This window comes from Lepeophtheirus salmonis, chromosome 5, assembly GCF_016086655.4.
Source record: "Lepeophtheirus salmonis chromosome 5, UVic_Lsal_1.4, whole genome shotgun sequence".
NCBI classification, from domain to species: Eukaryota; Metazoa; Arthropoda; class Copepoda; order Siphonostomatoida; family Caligidae; genus Lepeophtheirus; species Lepeophtheirus salmonis.
This window is the reverse complement of record NC_052135.2, coordinates 20,170,557-20,189,353: the sequence shown is the minus strand read 5'-3', so window position 1 is coordinate 20,189,353 and position 18,797 is coordinate 20,170,557. Positions and strand designations below refer to the sequence as shown.

Sequence of the window (18,797 nt, the reverse complement as noted above, 5' to 3'; positions counted from 1 at the left end):
ATATAGGTTATACACTTCAGTTTAGAGGCACTTGAATCAGACGGGAAGTAGACATGGCCTTAAGTCAAAATATTATCTGATTCAATATTTTACAAATAATTTTATGTACCCTTATTCGCCTAGAGCATTTGGTTTGCCGACAGATTCATATCCTAAGGATACAATATTCAAAAAAATAACACCTAATCATTTATTAGTAGTTTTTCAGTGGCACGAATTTTATAAGGGTCTAGAGTCCGATTGGTATTAATGAGTTGTAATGTTTTAAGGACATGTGCTCATTCCTCTTATTTTAGCACTTGTTGGTTAATGATTTACTTGATTGAAAAGGCTGACTCGTGAGAAAAAAATTTATTTGAATAAAAATTTTTGAGCTACTTGAATGTACTGAATTCCCGGTTCAGTTATGTTAGTGAGATAACCATTTTTAAAAAAAAGAAAGCAATTTTAATATGGAGGACAAACTTAACAAGCCTAATTAATTAATAATGATTATCTCGGATTTTTTACCTAATGAAACTAGGGAGGCCAAACCTTTGTCCTGCACTTTTTTTTATGAAGTACATTAGGCATAACAGATGCATTCATCTATGTGTGAGTACTCTTTATTTTAATTATTGCTTAGCTAGGCTTATTTGCCTTGGGACACCCCAATGTACAACACACACACGAAATGTGAACAAATATAATTATTCTTAATTAGTGTAATGAGAATGAATTATTCGGCTTCAAGCAAAGAATAAATAAATAAACATTAATTTGTATTCGTCGTATTCCAACTGCAATTAAATGCAATTGCATTTTTATGATGCGAAAGTCATGTTTAACAAAAATTACATTTAAATTAATACCCCAAAAAATAATAATTGGATAATCATTTTTTAATAGTAAAAAGGCAATATATTATACACTTGAAATAACATCTGGGGTGCATAAAACGAAAGCAAAAATCAAAAACATTATGAACTGTCAATATTTATATTTTTGTGCCATAAATATTTCTAAAAATAGCCCGAACATTTCATAGAAGTATATGTTAGGATGAGTTAACATATCTATCATGTGTGTACACACTATTTATTTCTAAGAACTCTGCCTATTACTTTTCAAAAAAAAATTAATGCTATCTCAGCATCTAATTAAGTATTTGAACATGTCCAATAATTTAAATGCCCCTCTATGTAAAGATTCGAGAGTAAGGGTGTTCAGTATTGTACATAGTACACTAACATGTATTAAATTAACTGTTTATTTGCATATAATATGTACAATTTGGGGTGGCCCTAAAAAATCAATGCTTTAATTTTACTTGTCTTACCCTTCCATTTTGTCCCTCTCATTATAAAACTTCGCTGTGCCAAATATTTTCAACTTCAATTGATATTTAAGGTGGGTCTCGTTTCTGAATTTTTGTATAAAAAATTAAGAGCTTATAACTTTTGATCCATGAATATATTTTCACTATGAGAACCGATCGAGAGGGTGATAGAATGAAAATATAAACATTGATTTTTTTAAATAAACAGTAAGAGCCGCCCTAGATTGTACATTCATCAGAGATGAATCCCTGTAAAGACCATTAGAAGAGTTAGTTTGAGTATAATGTACGTATTTTTTTTGTATCGCATTACTTCATATATCACTTTTGAATAAACACTACTAAATATTCTACTTTTTTTTAAAGATAATGTCTATGAACATATAATATGTACATCAGGATAATTTATGTATGTATATTTTAAGGAAATGGTTCTGGTTCTTTGATTATAATAAATACCATGGAGAAGAAGTACATAGTTATTTTTACCTTTTTTATTTATTTGTTTGTTCCTTTCTTTTGGGGGGGTACTTGACAGGAAGCAGCGGAATAACAAGTTTTGGTAAAAGTGGTGTAGGAATTGTAAAGTAACATAATTAGATCAAACTCCTTCGTCTTTTATTATTATTATTTCCTTTTATTGTAAATCAAGGAAAAGAGAAAGAGAGTAATAGTAATAGAACTGAAAGGGAGTCATCCATCTTTGTAAGAGCTTTTTCCTTTTTTTTTTTTTTTATAATTTTTATTTTAAGAAAAGAAGATTTATCTATTTAAGCAAAGAAAGAAATGAAAATAGTTATTCTTTGAATGAAAAATCGGAATGTTTTTTATATATATTTTATATTTAGCATCAGATGTATTATTACATACAAGCTATATACATAATATGTCATTGATGAATGATCATATGACTATACACTATACAACAACATATGTGGCCTGTCAGTACAAAAGCGAGCAAGAATATTTTTTCTAAAAATTGAGCCTGGATTAAATTTGTATTCTTGGACGAATTGCCTTTAATTTCGATCAAAAAACCACTCATATTAACCGTTTGGGTGTGTCGCAAATTGGCCTTAAAGTAACCAAACTTGACATGAGCAATAGACAAATACTATTTGTAAGTCTCTAAAATCAAATAAAGGTTCTAAACTATAGTTAAAACTCTTGGGTATCTTAACTTATATCACAAATTTGAATTATAAGCCTATAATTGACTCAAATATTCCTATGAAAGTATGTACATATATATATATTGTATATGAAGTAAAAAAATTAATTGGTATTTTCTCCAATTATTGATTTTTGTTGAGGATTATTTTTTTGTTGATGCGCAATATATATATATTGTATTCTTATTATAGATCAAATGGGGAATCACACAACGTTGGATAGTCGACTCCACTACGACTCCAACTTCAGCCCTCACCACGCACTTACTCTAACAGCTACGGGGCATCGACTCCAAAGTACTTCCTCCCCTTGTCGATCTCCTGATGAAAAGCAAGGGCATATCGATAGGTAAGACCTTTTAAATAGTAAATTGCATTTGTTATAATTCAAACTAACATTTTTAATCCATTTTAAAATAGGTCAACACTCTCTGGTTATAATTCACAAGCCTTGATCTCAAATACCCGATTAGGAACGGGTACTGCCACGGCCACAGGACTCCGTCGGTCAAGTCCAAATTCTTCCAGTCAATATAGTCAATCACATTGGAGAATCAAGAAGGATCTTGGATCCAGATGTAGTTGGAAATTTGTTGCCATTTTCTTTATGCTTCTCTCTGGGATCCTCATTTCGGCTCTTGTCTATACAACAGGTAAGTTATGGTAAAGGATAGCCCCTTACCCCCTATTATTATCACCCTAATGAGTCTAAAAGAAAGAAAATTATACATAAATATAGATACAGAGAGGGTTTTTTTTATATTCTTCGTGTTTCTTTATACTTATAGACAACTACTATAAAACATATTCCTCTTTAAGAAGAATAGCAGGGGGAAACAAATATCTAGAATAATAATAAAACACGCAATTCGCTTTCCTAATCAATTTTTTTAGTATTCTTTTTGTTCCATAATATTTGAGGAAATTGGAAAGTTAGATGTATACAATACATGTATATCCCTTATTTGGTCATTAAAATCCATGACCTAGAGGCAGGCTCTCTAATAAATAATAATAGAATATGTAGTATATCTGAATAATTAAGAAGGAAGAGAAAGAGAAAAAAGAAAGCCTTTCTTCATTACAATATTTCTTCTTTTTGAGTATTCTTTATTTGTTTTGAAATGTTTGTGAAATAAGTACAGAGAGAGAAAAATAAGGGAATGTTTTTTTCCTTCTTTCTACAAGATATGATCAAGATCCCTTTTTAAAAAAGTCTATTTAGTATATTGCTCACTGTTTTTTTAATAGTATGCATATACAGTATACATATTAGTGTTGATATTCGGGCGAATCCCTATTTTTTTTTTTTTTTTCGGTTCGGTTCGGTCTTAAGTCATTTATTTTAGACGGATTTGGACTCATATTTTGGTCCAGAACGTTGACCCAAATTGGATCTTTTTCAAATTGTAGACCAATTTTCTATCTTATCATGATTGATGAATTGTACAAATATGATTTATGTAAACACATTTAATTTCATATAACGTTATTTTTGATTTTGAAACACACAAGACGGGTTATCAACCTTTCATCATGGAATCGATATAGATCGAATTTTACTTTGAGACCTATTTAGAGCGAATTAGTTCATTCCACTAAAAGTTATAACGGTTTCAGACAGAAATTCAACGCTAATACATTTGTATATTTTAGTATAGCAGTAGAATTCATGAGGAAATGAAAAAGTTTTTAATTTTTTCTTTGTAAATACGTTTAGTTAGTTAGTTGATGTAAAAAAAAAAAATCTTGTAAAAAGTAATACAATTATTTTCTCTCCGTTCGACGAAAAAATGGTATAGGGATGGAAAAAAAAGCAGAAAGGAATTGCTGACACAGCTCATAAATTTTGAGAAGAAGTTATACATGTGTAAAACATTTATAAATCTCATGTAATTTTCTCATATTACATCAACATACCGTTGTTGTTGGTAGTAGTGATGAGATATTGTTGTTTCTATATATATATATATATAGCAGATACAAATTCTGATCAAAGGAACCTTTGTATTATAACAACAATCATAAAAAATTAATTTATGAATAACTGACCCGTGTTATTACTGTTGGGTTTCAGTCTAGAAATCCGACAAGGGTTTGAGACCATTTTAATTTTTATTTATTCGGTCTGGACCGATCTTGAAGTAAAATTCGACCCATAAAGTCTTTTTTTAGAAAAACAGTTAGAAGAAAAAAATGATATTTGTGAGAGAAGAGAGAGGGAAAATAAATTAATTATAACCTTTTTTTATACATAAAATTTTTTTACACGGATTAAATATCAGATCCAGATCAGTCTGGAAAAAATCAGTTATGATCGAGTGGGAAAAATAATTCGGTCCCGGAACGAGTCCCGATATTAGTTACTACATAGAAAGCTCTTCAATTGTGGTTCCCAATTCATTGGGCTCAATCCATATTAAGGCAAATTAGAAATATCAGATATGTTAAAAAGAGTTGCACATATCTTGCAAAAATTTATTACTATTGTTATTTCATTATAACGTCAAATGATAAAAACATATTATACTTTTTAGAAAACTAAAATTCGGTCCAGGGCCTTAAAAATATAATTTAAGAAAGAATATAAGAAAAATCAGTTTCAGACCCTCTATGAACACTAATTATTATTATACACTGACACATTTTTTACAGGTTGAGAGATAAAATAAAGGTAACTACGTGATAGAAGACTCTTCAATAAGGTTTTTATTATTTGACGATGACAAATGTTAAATGTTGCTTGTCTCTCTCTTCTATCATTTTTTGTTAATTATTATTAATATGGTTCTATGTAGAAGAGTTCATGACGACCTTCATTAAGTAAGAGGGAGCCCTTTCTATCTAATGAAAAAAGTAGGTTTTTTTTTTTTGGGGGAGAAAAAAAGCGAAAAACTTTATCTATATCTTGTTCCCCTTCTCCTCGATAAGCTTCTTGTTTATCTTGTATAATATTTAATACAATTTTTCAAGCTTTTGTCCATTTATAGATATATGTATTTCAAAAGGAACATACACATAAAATATAAAAATAAACAAATAAATAATTTTCCCTCCCAATGGTTTGCGTGTCTTTAAACGTTTAACCTACAAATCCTCGAAGCTCTCTCTCCTTTCTATCATTATCGAAAGAGTCCTAAAAAAATTCCATTCCTTTATATATATATATTTATATATTTTATTTTTTGAGCTTCTTTTTCAACATAAGAACAATATTGAACAAAAATCAAGTAAAGTAAATAAATCCTTATTAATTTAATATATACAATATACATACAGTCCAATATTTCATAGAGATATTTGATTTAATTATTACAGGCTTTGTAATCAAATTTCTGGGATGAGTTAAGATACCCAGGAATTTTTCTAGGAAAATTGCCATTAAGAATATTTCCCGTCATTTCATAACAAATGATAAAACCTCTCCTCAAAACTTGTTTTATAAATGGCAAGGCAATCAAGCTGATAAAAAAAAACACTTTATGCTCCTTGCAAATACTTCAAAATGAACCCCGGGCACATGGGTTGATAAAGACTACGGCAAAGGCAAAATATGGTAAAAATACACAAAGGATATAGGCCCTTCCAAATGCTCCAAAATAAACCTGATTAAGTCTAGAGTAGGTCCACCAAGCAGGTTAAGAACCACTATTACCACTTCGAAAAGCATTTATGCTCTGTCCCCCCCCCAACCCCCCTGAATACTACAAAATGTTCACCGAGCCCTTAGGTTCAAAAAGTCAACAGATTGATTGAACTAAAAAAGAAAAAATATATTTTAGATAGTACTGTATTTTTAACTGGGACAGTCATGCTAAAACCGGGACTTCTGGTCAACTTTATATTAACCGTATCAAAATTAACATGTTTACAATTTACCGAGACCTTGAATTTATTTAGCAGTATTTTAGATGGGACCTACATACTTTGTGAATTGTTGGCAGTATTTTTTAACCTGCTTGATGGTCCTACCATTAAACAAAACAAGCTTTGGGTCGAGGTATTCTGATTTTCTTAGTAAATGACGAGAATTTTTCCCAATGAAAATTTTCTGTGCACGCCAAGAATGTTTGCTATATTTTAAAAACATTATTTGATTAATAAAGAAACTTATATTGGCTTCAATCTGATCTTTCATCCATAAAATCCATGTTTTTTTTTATTCTTTTAATATGAATATCAATTTTGGATACTTTAAGAGTGCAATTTGCGGCACACTGAAAGGGTTAATCAGAATAATTTGTTGATAGAAATAGACAATAATTCGTCAAAGAGTACAAATGTTATCCACAATCAATTTTGTGAAAAATAATTCTAGCTTTCTTTTGTGTTGACGAGTCACAAATACAGATATATATTATTGATATTTGTTTTGCTTCAGTTTCTTACTTTTCTTCTCCACTCTCCCCCCTTTTTTTTTTTTTTTTTTTTTTTTTTTTTGTTTTTTTAATATAACTACCTACCTTGGGAAAAAAACACATTGAGTTAAAAGGATTCTCTCTTCCCTCTTCCTCCCACTTCATTTGATGTCTTTTGAATATCCTTAAAAGTGAAAGGCAAAACACATCAATAATATAGTCAAAAAGTTAGAAGAATTCATTGTTACATTTTATATATATATATATTTATATTCTGGGAAAAGCTATTATAATAGCTTATATTGATTGTTTTTTTATTATATATTAGAGACCATCTAGAAGCAAATACTCTCATGTAAGTTAACCCCGTATTATTTGCGCTTCAAATGAACTCCTTTGGCATAAAACAATTTAAAGCAGAGGCATTATTATTTTTTTTTTTTAAACCATTAGATATAGTGGTTTACACGAAAATTATCAAAAACTAATATCCGATTTGTGATCAACTTCTCAATTACTACAAGGGTTAAATAGAAAATTTAAAAGATTTTAAGACAAGTAATTTTTTTACTTATGTTATAGACTATTGTTATATGTTTACTATCTTCGTTGAGTCGATGCTAGGCTTTAAAAATGAAGCAACCTGATCCCTTTGAGACACTGCTCTTCAATAAAACTTTGACAATTGACTGTTTCAACTGAGAACTTGAAATACAAATATAAAAAAGTCTTGGCTATACTTCCTGTTTCTCTATTTTTGTTCCTCCTTCATATAAAAAAATACAAAATATTAGGAAAATTGATATTATTGATTTATTCCGAAGGAATAAAAATTAAATATTTTAGAGCATTATTTTTAATTTACTATTACTATAAAAAGTCAATACATATTTAAAAAGTCATAATCATAATTTATGGCATATATAAAAACATAATACTCGTATAATCATTTTATTAAAGGAAGTCAACTACTTTTTTTATAATGTTATTTTACAAATAGTTGAGTAAAGAGGAGAGGGAAGTTTGGCAATGATTTTTGAACATTTTGTGCTTATAAGGAATTGAAAAAAATCCATTTACAAATATTTATTTAGCCTCTCTTTTTCTCTCCTGCTTTCTTCTTCATATTTATGTAAAACTTAGGAATGTAAATCGTAAGCATTTTCGGTATGTAGAAAAGAAAAGAAACCTAAGATCAACATGGTAACCCTCATAATTTAAGGAATGTTTTAGGGTAGAGCAACTAAGCTGTCATACCATTTCATCAATTTAGCTATAAACAGCTATAAGATGGGAAAAAAAGAACAATTTCCGCCCCGTATACAGGAAGGGTATATGCAGAAATCCTCAATTCTACTCTGAGTCTAATGGATACCGACACTTATAATTCTTGAACCAATCCTCAGTGTCACTCTCCATTAATCATTAGCACACGCACTTTATACTTAGATTTTCCCTCCTCAAGAATATAAGAATAATGATATCATCTGTAGAAGACCCGAAAGGTTCAGGTTGTTAAAAACAAAAGTACTCATACGCTAAAAAATGTTTAGGATTTATATCCTTATATAAATCACTCTAATACATTAATACTTTATTCTTGAAATAATGGAAAGGATAATAATAATAATAAAAAAATAGGAGTATATTGTACATGTCATAAATTTCCAAATAATTATTTTTTAAACTGTCAATTTCTGGCATATTTATATTTGTTACATAGAGAGAAACAGAAAAAACAAGCGCATAAAAGAACTATGTGTATGTTGTTTTAACAAACTGCTTTTATTAGTATGTAAGCTGTATATAATATAATAATGGGTATTAGCACTTGACTTTTAGAAAAATAAAATAATTGCTTTGTTTGAAATCCAAGCATGTTATTTATGATGAGCTATTTTCTACATATTTGTGCATTTCTGAATAAAAAGCAAACTAATTGTAATCGTGTATGGAAATTATTGACATCTATGTAAGGATACATTCACAAATCATGCGGCCACAAATTGGGAAGGAAAGTAAGACCTACAACCACGTCAATCTTTTTTTGAAGGGGTCAACTTAAAACCACGTGGACTTGAATAATATACCAAGATTGCATATTTGACGTCATAGGGAACATGGTACAAAAATTTGAAAAAAAAATAGAAAAATATCGCCTTTTTTTATTATTGAAAAACAGTGATACTTAAAAAAATAAATAAGAAAACGTCATGGGATGGAATTATTTCACAAGGGAGTTTAGCTTTAGTCCACTGGAAAGGGGGGGGGGGAGAAAAAATTATGTGAAAACAGAACCACAGAATTTATGAATGACCCCTCATTAGAAATAGATTAGAAGTCTAATTTAAAAAAGTATCTAATAAACTGTTATTTACTGATGATAGTTGAAGTAATGGGCCAATTAACACAAAAACAAGCTAGGATTATTTCTCTCAAAAATGTATTATACAGCTCATGTATTATCTTCCATTTCTATTCATAAATGATTCATATTCATCCTTTGGAGATAGAGCAATTTGTATCTAAATATAGCAAAAAGGATAAATTTTTGTTGAAGAGGTTATATTATAGCCAAACAAGTTAATAAAATCAAACAAAGCCTCTCTAAACTGCAGAGGTGACTATTTCAAGACAATAAATACATATGGAAAGACGTAGCTCACTGTATAACGCGCTCGGAAGAAATTTAAAGACAATTCCTAGGTAAGATGGAGTAATTGTAATACAATAATGTTTACTTATACATAAACATTGCGCAACTCCATTCTTTTTAATTTAAGGAACATTAAAAAAGTAACATATGTATAATACTTATTTCTATGAAATGTTTGTGACTATTTATACAAATATTTATGAAGTACAAAAAATTATAAGTTGAAGATTCATGAACTTATTCATTTTATTATCATTATTTTTCCTTAAATTGATAAGATAGAGTTGCATTGATTTAAGTATAATTAAACATTATAGTATTACATTTACTCTATCTGACCTAAAATCTTTTATGAAGTAAATATACATAAAGTACAAAATAGACAATCATGGATATGCCCTCATTTTATTTTTTCCAATTTCAATAGTTATGGTCCTAAGAAATCTGAAAGTATTAGTACAATAAATATTGACTTACTGACTTTCTTAATAAGTAGAGTCTTACATTTTATTTATTCTGCAGATAATATTATGCAGTAGTACATGTAAGTATAAAGTTCTTCGATCAATTCTTTTATATTATTTATATAGGTAAATATGTATAATGCACGTACATATTTTCTCCTTATAAGAAATATTTACATATTTGTAAAAATATGGAACCTTCTTATATAAGAATTCTGCAATATACCTACCTTTTTCCTAAACATTGCATGGAGACATTGTAAATCGTCTTCCTTGAGGTCTCAGTCTGCTCCCCAATTACCTTCTGTGACAATCCCGCGCGGAGGAGCGCTGCTATTTCAATCTTGTTCTTGTACTGTGACTATTACAACGTTTTTCTTAGCAATCGACAGTTAATTATATATTCTACAACATTACTCATAGGAAAATTAAAAAAAAACCTCTTTACCTCTTAAAATTTGCATATTAGAGATGAATAAATAATTGCGGTTAGTCCGGTATATTAGTGTTGTGACTAAGTTTCAAAAGAGTTTTTTTTTTTCCTTTCTATTTGGCTTTTAAATGTTTTTCTAGACCAAATTAGAGCAATATTGCTGTCAAGACCTCGGAATCAAAATTTCATCTTTCCCAAATCGTGGCTCAATTTTTTTGGTCTCATTCTATGGAGTCTAAGAACATATAGAATATCTTCAAAATATATAAAAAAATACTCCTACAATCAATCATATCAATTGAGTAATACGTCACAACTCAATAAAATAATGTTTTGTACCTGCTCGTTTATGGAGTAATAAATTATATTCATACTTTAGGTACTAAAACGGCCCGCCCCATTTCCTCAATATGGAGTTTGTAGCAATTTCTTCCTAGTCTACAATTATGTGTTAAACAAAACATAGAAACTACTTTAATGATGTCATTTTACCTATGTTCACAATTTTGAAACTGTATTGATTTGGTAGTTTAGAAACCAAAGATGTCTTTTAACACATCCGAGGTCGTTCCAGTGTTAAAGGACATAATTAGTTTGGTCCAACAAAAAACTGAACTGTGTCGGATCGGTCTAAGAATTTTCAGACCGAAACCAACACTAATATATATGTAAATAAGTATAAAGACTTAAGAAATTGAGTTTATGTATATAGTATATAATATGTACATATTTTTATATGAGAAAGTCTGCTTCTACATATTCTTCCAATAATAATATTAATAATATATGCTACAACAAGGTACTTATTAAAATAAAATTCTAAATATTTAAAAAAAAAAGTTTTACATGTTCAAAAGTTTTACTTACATGAATTTACTAGGTATAGTAGTTATTTTACATGAACTCCTCTTCTTAGAGTATATGTAAATAAAATGTGTCCTCCTTTTCATAGTACATTGGTATTTGTTAGTACTGAGACTCCGTCAAAGAAATATTCTTATTTTTGGTTCCGTCTTAAGTGATTTTCTTCTAGACATTTGAACCAATATTTCATTTCAATCAACGACCTTAGCCCTTAGACCAAAATATAATCGTTATCAGACCGTGGACCTTTTTTTTCGGTGTCAATATATATATACCGATTTTCTCCCCCTATCCTCATTTATGAATTGTATAAATATGATTTATACGGGACCTTTAAATTCTTATGACGTTATTGTGCCGAAGTTTACAATTTAGAAACACACATGACGTCATCTAAACTTTATCTATATAATCGGCCTAGACAAAAATTTTAATGAAAAAGATTTTTTATTGTTGGATCGCTCCATATATATATATATTATAAACGACGAGGGATCAACAAGAAATTGTATACCTGTTCTTTTGGAAACGGAGCATATGTATAGAAAACTTATAACTTTTTGTATTTATCAAACAGAAAATATTATGAAATAGCCATGACGTATCAAGGTAGAAGAGGGAATCGACAGCTGACAACAAAATACATAGGGTATTTTTGTGTTAGTGAGGTAAAACCATGATATGTTTATAAATTTTTCCTTTCCCTTTTGACAGTCGAGGTTGAGAACTTGGATAAAGAAGCTCGACGTGCTCAGACCAGTCTATGATTTTCAGACCGAAACCCCATCACCACACAGCATTTTTCCTTTTGTTATTATTTTTTACTATGAAATCCAGGACTGAATTAAAGAAAAAGCTATGCTGCTATTGTGTTAGGTGCAAAGCTTTTTTTTGAACCCTTTTCCTTCATGTATTTTTTTCCTTCCTAACTCTCTCAAATTATATATAATATAAATCTCTCAGGAATTTCTTCCTTTCTTTTTTTTTTTTTTATGTAAAACGATTAATTTTAAAGAAATATATTTATATACCTATACATACATTCATATAAAATGAAAGTTTTGTTGTAGTATAAGGGAAAAAAGGTATGTTGTTTGTATGTATGAAAAGCAATCAAAAGAACCTTACATACAACAACACTACAATAATATATATACAACATTCTTATGCTCCATTATTTAAGGAAATGTATATATATATATATATATCATTTGCATACATAAAAATATTAGGACTGGGACGGTACGAACCTCGGTTTGACACTGACGGTTCATATTCATTATTTATTGTCTTAATAAATAAAGAAACTCTTAATAATATATTAATATATCCCATGTTCCATATTTAGAGTAAAATAGTTAAATAAGTGGAAGCAGTTGAAGTTGTTATTGATGGGGCTGAGTGATAAGGGCGTACCTTGAGGTTTGTTTTCAATAAAAAAACATGCCCAAAATAGATGCGAAAAGTCAACTAGAGTTCAGTCTCCCATTGCGTCCCTCTAGCATCTAGATATATCAGATCTTAATATGTATTACAAATATGTTACATCAATAAACATATATTCCTTTTCACATAATGTAGCCAATAAATTAATCAAAAACAAAATTTATCCATTTATTAGGGATTTTCAGTAATAGATATTTGCTTATATTCAAATATTATTGTTATTCTTTGGCATAAAGTAATTCAAATTCAATACAAATATGAAATATTTTATTTTTGAAGCTATGTGATTAAGTTTCTTCTAGACTTTTGGGAAATTTGACCATTTTATTGAATAAAAATATTAACTATGTACCTCTAATATGGTGTCGTCTTGAATTATGATGTTAATTGAGACATCAGTGAAAATACTCTATTCTGCTTATAAAATAATTTAAAAATATCATATATCTACAAAAAAAAACAAAAAAAAAAAACACTTTTTTTTTTTAATTGAAGATATGAGACAAGCAAATATATGTACTTAAGAGTGGCTCTTATTGTGAATTTAAAAATTTAGTGTTTTAATTTTCCTTTTCTCACTCTGAATTGGTTCTAATAGTGAAATAATGTTTTGACAAGTTTATGGTGAAAATATATTCCTGAACCAAAATATTGCAACATTTGAGCAAAATTCAAAGTTTGTCTGGGCTTTTAAACTCCTGATTCAAATTTTTAATTTCTCAACACATTTAAACACAAATGAATCTTAACCACTCCCCAGAAGAGAAGGGTCCACCAAATAATGATTCAGTTTTTAAATAATAATTTGTAATATAATTGATATTAAAAAGGATTGAATATTGAAAATATAAAAATTACTAAACCAGTAAAGATATTTGTTAAATGCTTAACAACAAGGTTTGTATTGTACATAAATTTATGCAATTTGAAAAAATTGGGGATATCGAATTTCTTCCTACTAATTTTTCAATACAAGGCGAACTATTAGGAAGCGAGGACCACCATTAAATATTAATAAAAGTGAAGTTTTATTATGAAGGGAACAAAATTGATGGGGAGACAATTAAAAGTCAGACATTGATTTTTAAGGGTCACTCTAATGTACCTACTTTCATTTTCTATTTATAAAAAAAATACTATATACAAATGATAACCATTCAGAACTTACTAATTTTAGAAAGAATATAGTTCTGTTGCAAATCATGCAGTATCATCGGTACTGTATATTCCCATCCATAATAGATATAATAAAAAACTCTCTACCACCAATTCTAATGAAATTATCTTTCTTTCCAGCTTCAAATTTCTTAAAATATACCTATGAATCAGCAAAGGCATGTGCCGTTGTGGAGTCTAACATTGGAGATAATCTTATTATGAATGAAATAAATGATGTCGTTGAGGATAGTTTAAGTCAACGCAACAACGAACAAGTATCCTCTGTACCTTCAGAAAATAGGCAAAATGTTTACGAATCATCGAAGAGATATACTAACTCATTAGGTTAGTAAATTACTTAGTCATCTTATTCAAATATATTTCACTCCTTTTCTTGTAGTGAAATCCCTTTCTCTACCTCCAGACGGAACGACTTTCTCTCATTTGATACTTGGCCAAAAGAACATTCGAAATATACCCCCTTATAGTTATTGGAATTTTCAAGTAAGCAGCCTCCCCTTCCCTTTCTGGAATATCCCTTTTATGAATTTATTACATATTTTTCAATCAAATTATAGTTCCATCAAAAAATTAGCTCATATGTTGAATTGGATTTTCAAATCCCTCGTGGATCATCCATTGGGATCTACGCTCGTAAAAATGCTATACCTACTCTCACTATCAACGACCTTAGAGATGTTCTCACTGGCTATCGGCGTACCCGTGAGAGTCGAACAGCCTCTCTCTCCATTGTAAGATTATATATTTTTTCTTCAACATAATATTTATCTATACATCATTCAATTCCTATCTCATGTTTCTCTCTCTCTCTCACTAGCCAACCCTGAATCGTAAAGTTAGTTATTATATGGAATCAGGGCATTGGTTCATTTCCCTCTATAATGATGATGGAGATCCACAAGAAATTGAGTTTACGTCAAGAGTAGCTGAAGAGCTCACTAGAAACTGTCCAAAGGGGTGTAGTAATCATGGGGAATGTGTACTGGGACAGTGTCAATGTGCTTCTGGATATGAAGGACCAGATTGCTCAGAGAGTAAGTTGGATGAAATATATATTTATTTTTTAATTACTCAAATTTATGAGATGAAGGTATAATCATCCTTGACAATAAAATTATCTTTTTCCAATTTTTTCATCCTTCAGACACGGTTTTGATTAAATTCTGAGGAAATGCTTTAAAATTAGAAATATTGTGTACAGATCAACCAATATTTAATTTACAAATGAAGTCATAAAGCGAATATTTTATAATTCAATGTGTACATACAATAGTATGGTCCGGGAAATTACTAGAGTTGTATGAAATATCACCTGCCAGTAAGTTAAAAAAAACTGAAAATTCACGTGAGGGAGAGTTGAGGAGTTATAAGTGTAAGGTCTTGTTGAAGGGGCATAGAGCATAATTCGGAAACATCATTGTAGTTATTTCTACTTATATCCTTGCTAGTTACAAAGTGGGATTTGTGTGTATTTCCTTCATCTCACGGTGCATTGCAGCTAATCTTAAAAAACTTCATGACAATTACAAAAGCTGCTCTCCTCCCACAAATTCAAATTTCAAGCTGGCTACGTCAATTTTCGTTTTTTTTAATAAACCAGGTTATATTTTTTTACAAGGATATACATAAAAAATGCAATGTTCCTATATACTCGTTGTAAGGGCTTTTTGATGAATGGCATGCAACATATACTCAGTGTGTCTTCATTATTCATTAAGAATCCTTTATTCTATTTTATTTCTTTCTTTCAAAAGAAGGCTCCTCTAATTTGGTGTGTACCCAATTTCTTGTAGAGTAAATGATGATGAGAAGAAAGAAGAAGAAGGGTCAAAGTAGCCTTTCTTTTATTAATAAATCAGCTTTCTAAATAAATATGTATATATGTACATTATTATTTGAAAAGAAGAAGGGTAAAAAAACTGGACAACTAACTATTCCTCAAATGAAATTATTATTATTATTATTGGTGAAGAGCGAAATTAGATGAGTTTAAATTGTAGCAAAAGCTTTTGAAAACTTAAATAAGTATGTATGTATATATACCGCAGTGCGCCATGATTCCCCCCCCCCCTCTCCTTTTCCTTACTTACTACTTATTTATTTGAAATTGTTATGTTATCTATACATTTATATATACACTCATATAAATACGTATATTAGTGTTGAGACTCGGTCCAAGGACGATTTTTTTTCTCAGTTCAGTCTTAAGTGATTTTTTGATCCGTTTGACCAATATTTCAATTCAGACCCCGATTTCAGACCATAAATTGAAATTTAATATTTTTCAAATCATGGACTGAATTTTTAGCTCTCAATATATAGACCGATTTCTTCCCATATCCTAATTTATCAGCTGTACGTATAAATATGATTTATCCAAAACATTAAACTTCAGCTCGATGTTCAACATTTTGAATCAAACATGAGGTCATAAACCATTCATCTACAGAATCGGTCTAATCCGAATTTTAAATGAGACCGATCCTCGCCGACATTTTCTATGGCACCGATCAATACCGAATTAGATCTTTTTGGCCGTTTCCTAATCGATTTTCTTTAAAGGGCCGAATAAGTTCAGCCCACTAAAAACCATGTTGATCTCAGACCGGTCTAAGCTTCCAGACCGTACCCCAACACTAACATATTATTTATTCATATTTTTGTATGTACGCGTAGACTTTTGAAAAAGTTAATTATATAATAGTGTTTTGAACAGAAAAGAAAAACCTTTTTTAATTAAACTATTGGATTTCCTCACATATCTTATAATTAAAAAAAAATTAATGAAACATAAAACCATTATTGTAGAGAGAGACACACACACCAAATCTGAGAATGGTTTTTATATTTGCTTTTTGAAAGAAAATGTGACCTCATATCTATATTTAACTGTACAAACAACAACAAAAACACTAAATATTATATATTTCTTACCCTTAATGGATATGGTGTGTTCAACCATAAGAAAATTGATATTGATGATATTATTATATATATTTCCCCTTATGTGCTTTTGATTCTTCTTTTTCTTATAATATGGAATTAATCTCCATTTAGAAGAAAAGGGAGCAAGATATCATTCAACTTTGAGGAGAAAAAAGGTGGATGGACAAAAAGGTTAATTAAATTAATAATACAAATTCAAGTTTGACTTATTGTCTTGTGTATTTGAATAGAGGGTTAACTATATCCCTATTTTTCGGACTATTTACACGCATATATACAATTTACCGAATGTGGAGGATTGCCCGCAGGAAATTTACCAGCGGCAAAAAAATGCGCACAATTGTACTAAATTTATAGTGATTTATTTACCGATCTGAAGATTTAATTATAGTTTTCCCATCTGCATATGTGTGACAATAAAATAACACGCAATTTATTTCTAAGAACTTTCCATAACATAATCTTCAAACATCAACAACTCTCCTGTCAAAATAAAGAGGTTTTGGGATTTATAATGCTTATGGTTTGGGGGAAAGAAAATAACGACGTTCGTAATTTTCGTGTTCCAAAATTTAATATATCATGGCATTTTAACTCCTATAAAAAAGATACATTCTATATCACAAAACCTCTTCATCTTTTGTTCATAATTGTTAGTTTGAAGATTATAATATGCAAACTTCTTACAAACATTTTTTTTTGTGATAACCCCCCTTAATGGTCATCTTGGCAGACCAGGTAGTTTGAAAAATGGCTAAATAAATTTAAAGAGTAAGAATCCGTTGGGCACTCCATTTGAAGGGAAAAAATTATAAATTATTTTACGTTTTTTCCGCACATATTTGTAAAAAAATATACTAATATCCATACATAGATTGTTAGAAGCTTAACACATGCGAGATTTTTTAAGTTAGCAATATGAGTAGAGAGATTGTTATTTTCTAAGGATTTTGCCATTATTCTTTCATTATTGAAGAAAACACATAGAAGTATAAATTATTCATGAGTAAGTGAGTTCATGAAAGACGACGAGTAATACGGTCAACATGAGAGTATTTCCTGCATATATCCTTGATAGCACGATATGAAATTCGTGTTTATTCATCTTGCTTTCATATCTGCTCGCAGCTAAGATAATAAAAATTTATAACAGGAATGCTGCTCTTCTCTGAATTATTTTTCCAATTGTCGGTCTTACCATGTCATTTTTCGGTTTCTTTCATTTTTACATAGCGGCAGCTCATATTTTGTACAGCATTATCCATACACAATCCCATCCTTGATAACTAACAATTTAATATAATGATTAGGCTGTGTAATGCTTATGTTATTTATCTAACAAGATCATGTCCAATAATGCATTTATTTGATAACTCTTTTTTTTTTTTTTTTGACAAATTACTTCTCAAATAAAAAACCTTGTATTAAAAAAAGTCTTAATTTAAAGGTAAAAGGGCCTTTTATTATTAGTTTTTTTCTGTTTTTTGAGAAATAATCAAAGTTTACTCATTTAGTTGCTCAAGTTGGAGTATTTTTTTTTTTTTATAAGTATAATCTGTGTACAAATTTTTTAATGTTTTTGTTTCGTGTTTATGGAAAAAGTTTTTCTGTATGTGTTTCACATCTTTATACATACTGTATAAATTTCAAACCTAGCGAACTAAATAAATTTATCATCAATAATGAAGTTTTGTTAAATTATTTTTATTGCCTTAAACTAAACTCTATTATGAAATTTTAAAAAAAAATATAACCTCAAAGAGTAAAATTATATTCTGAATCTTAACAAAACATTAACATACTAAACATTTTTTGATCAAATATATGACCCGTTGACTCAAAAGCAAGCTAGAATGATTTTTCTCAAAATGGACTATGGGTTTTATTTGTATTCTTGGAAAAATTGTTTTGAATTTCTGTTAACAAATTATTTTTATTTACCCTTTGGGTGTGTCGCAAAT

At 29.3% G+C, this 18,797-nt stretch overlaps 1 protein-coding gene across 5 annotated transcripts in view; it reads left to right on the top strand.

Annotated features, from left to right (window-relative positions):
* Positions 1 to 18,797, top strand: part of LOC121117249 (teneurin-m) — a 95,032-nt gene that overhangs the window by 57,481 nt on the left and 18,754 nt on the right. For 3 of the 5 annotated variants that reach the window (XM_040711619.2, XM_071888354.1, XM_071888351.1), the window contains 6 exons: positions 2,683 to 2,839; positions 2,911 to 3,143; positions 14,008 to 14,214; positions 14,270 to 14,373; positions 14,448 to 14,621; positions 14,708 to 14,924. In XM_040711619.2, the coding sequence (XP_040567553.1) occupies positions 2,683 to 2,839; positions 2,911 to 3,143; positions 14,008 to 14,214; positions 14,270 to 14,373; positions 14,448 to 14,621; positions 14,708 to 14,924 (1,092 nt within the window). The remainder of the gene's footprint in view (positions 1 to 2,682; positions 2,840 to 2,910; positions 3,144 to 14,007; positions 14,215 to 14,269; positions 14,374 to 14,447; positions 14,622 to 14,707; positions 14,925 to 18,797) is intronic. The other 2 variants (XM_071888355.1, XM_071888353.1) reach the window with 1 other exon arrangement.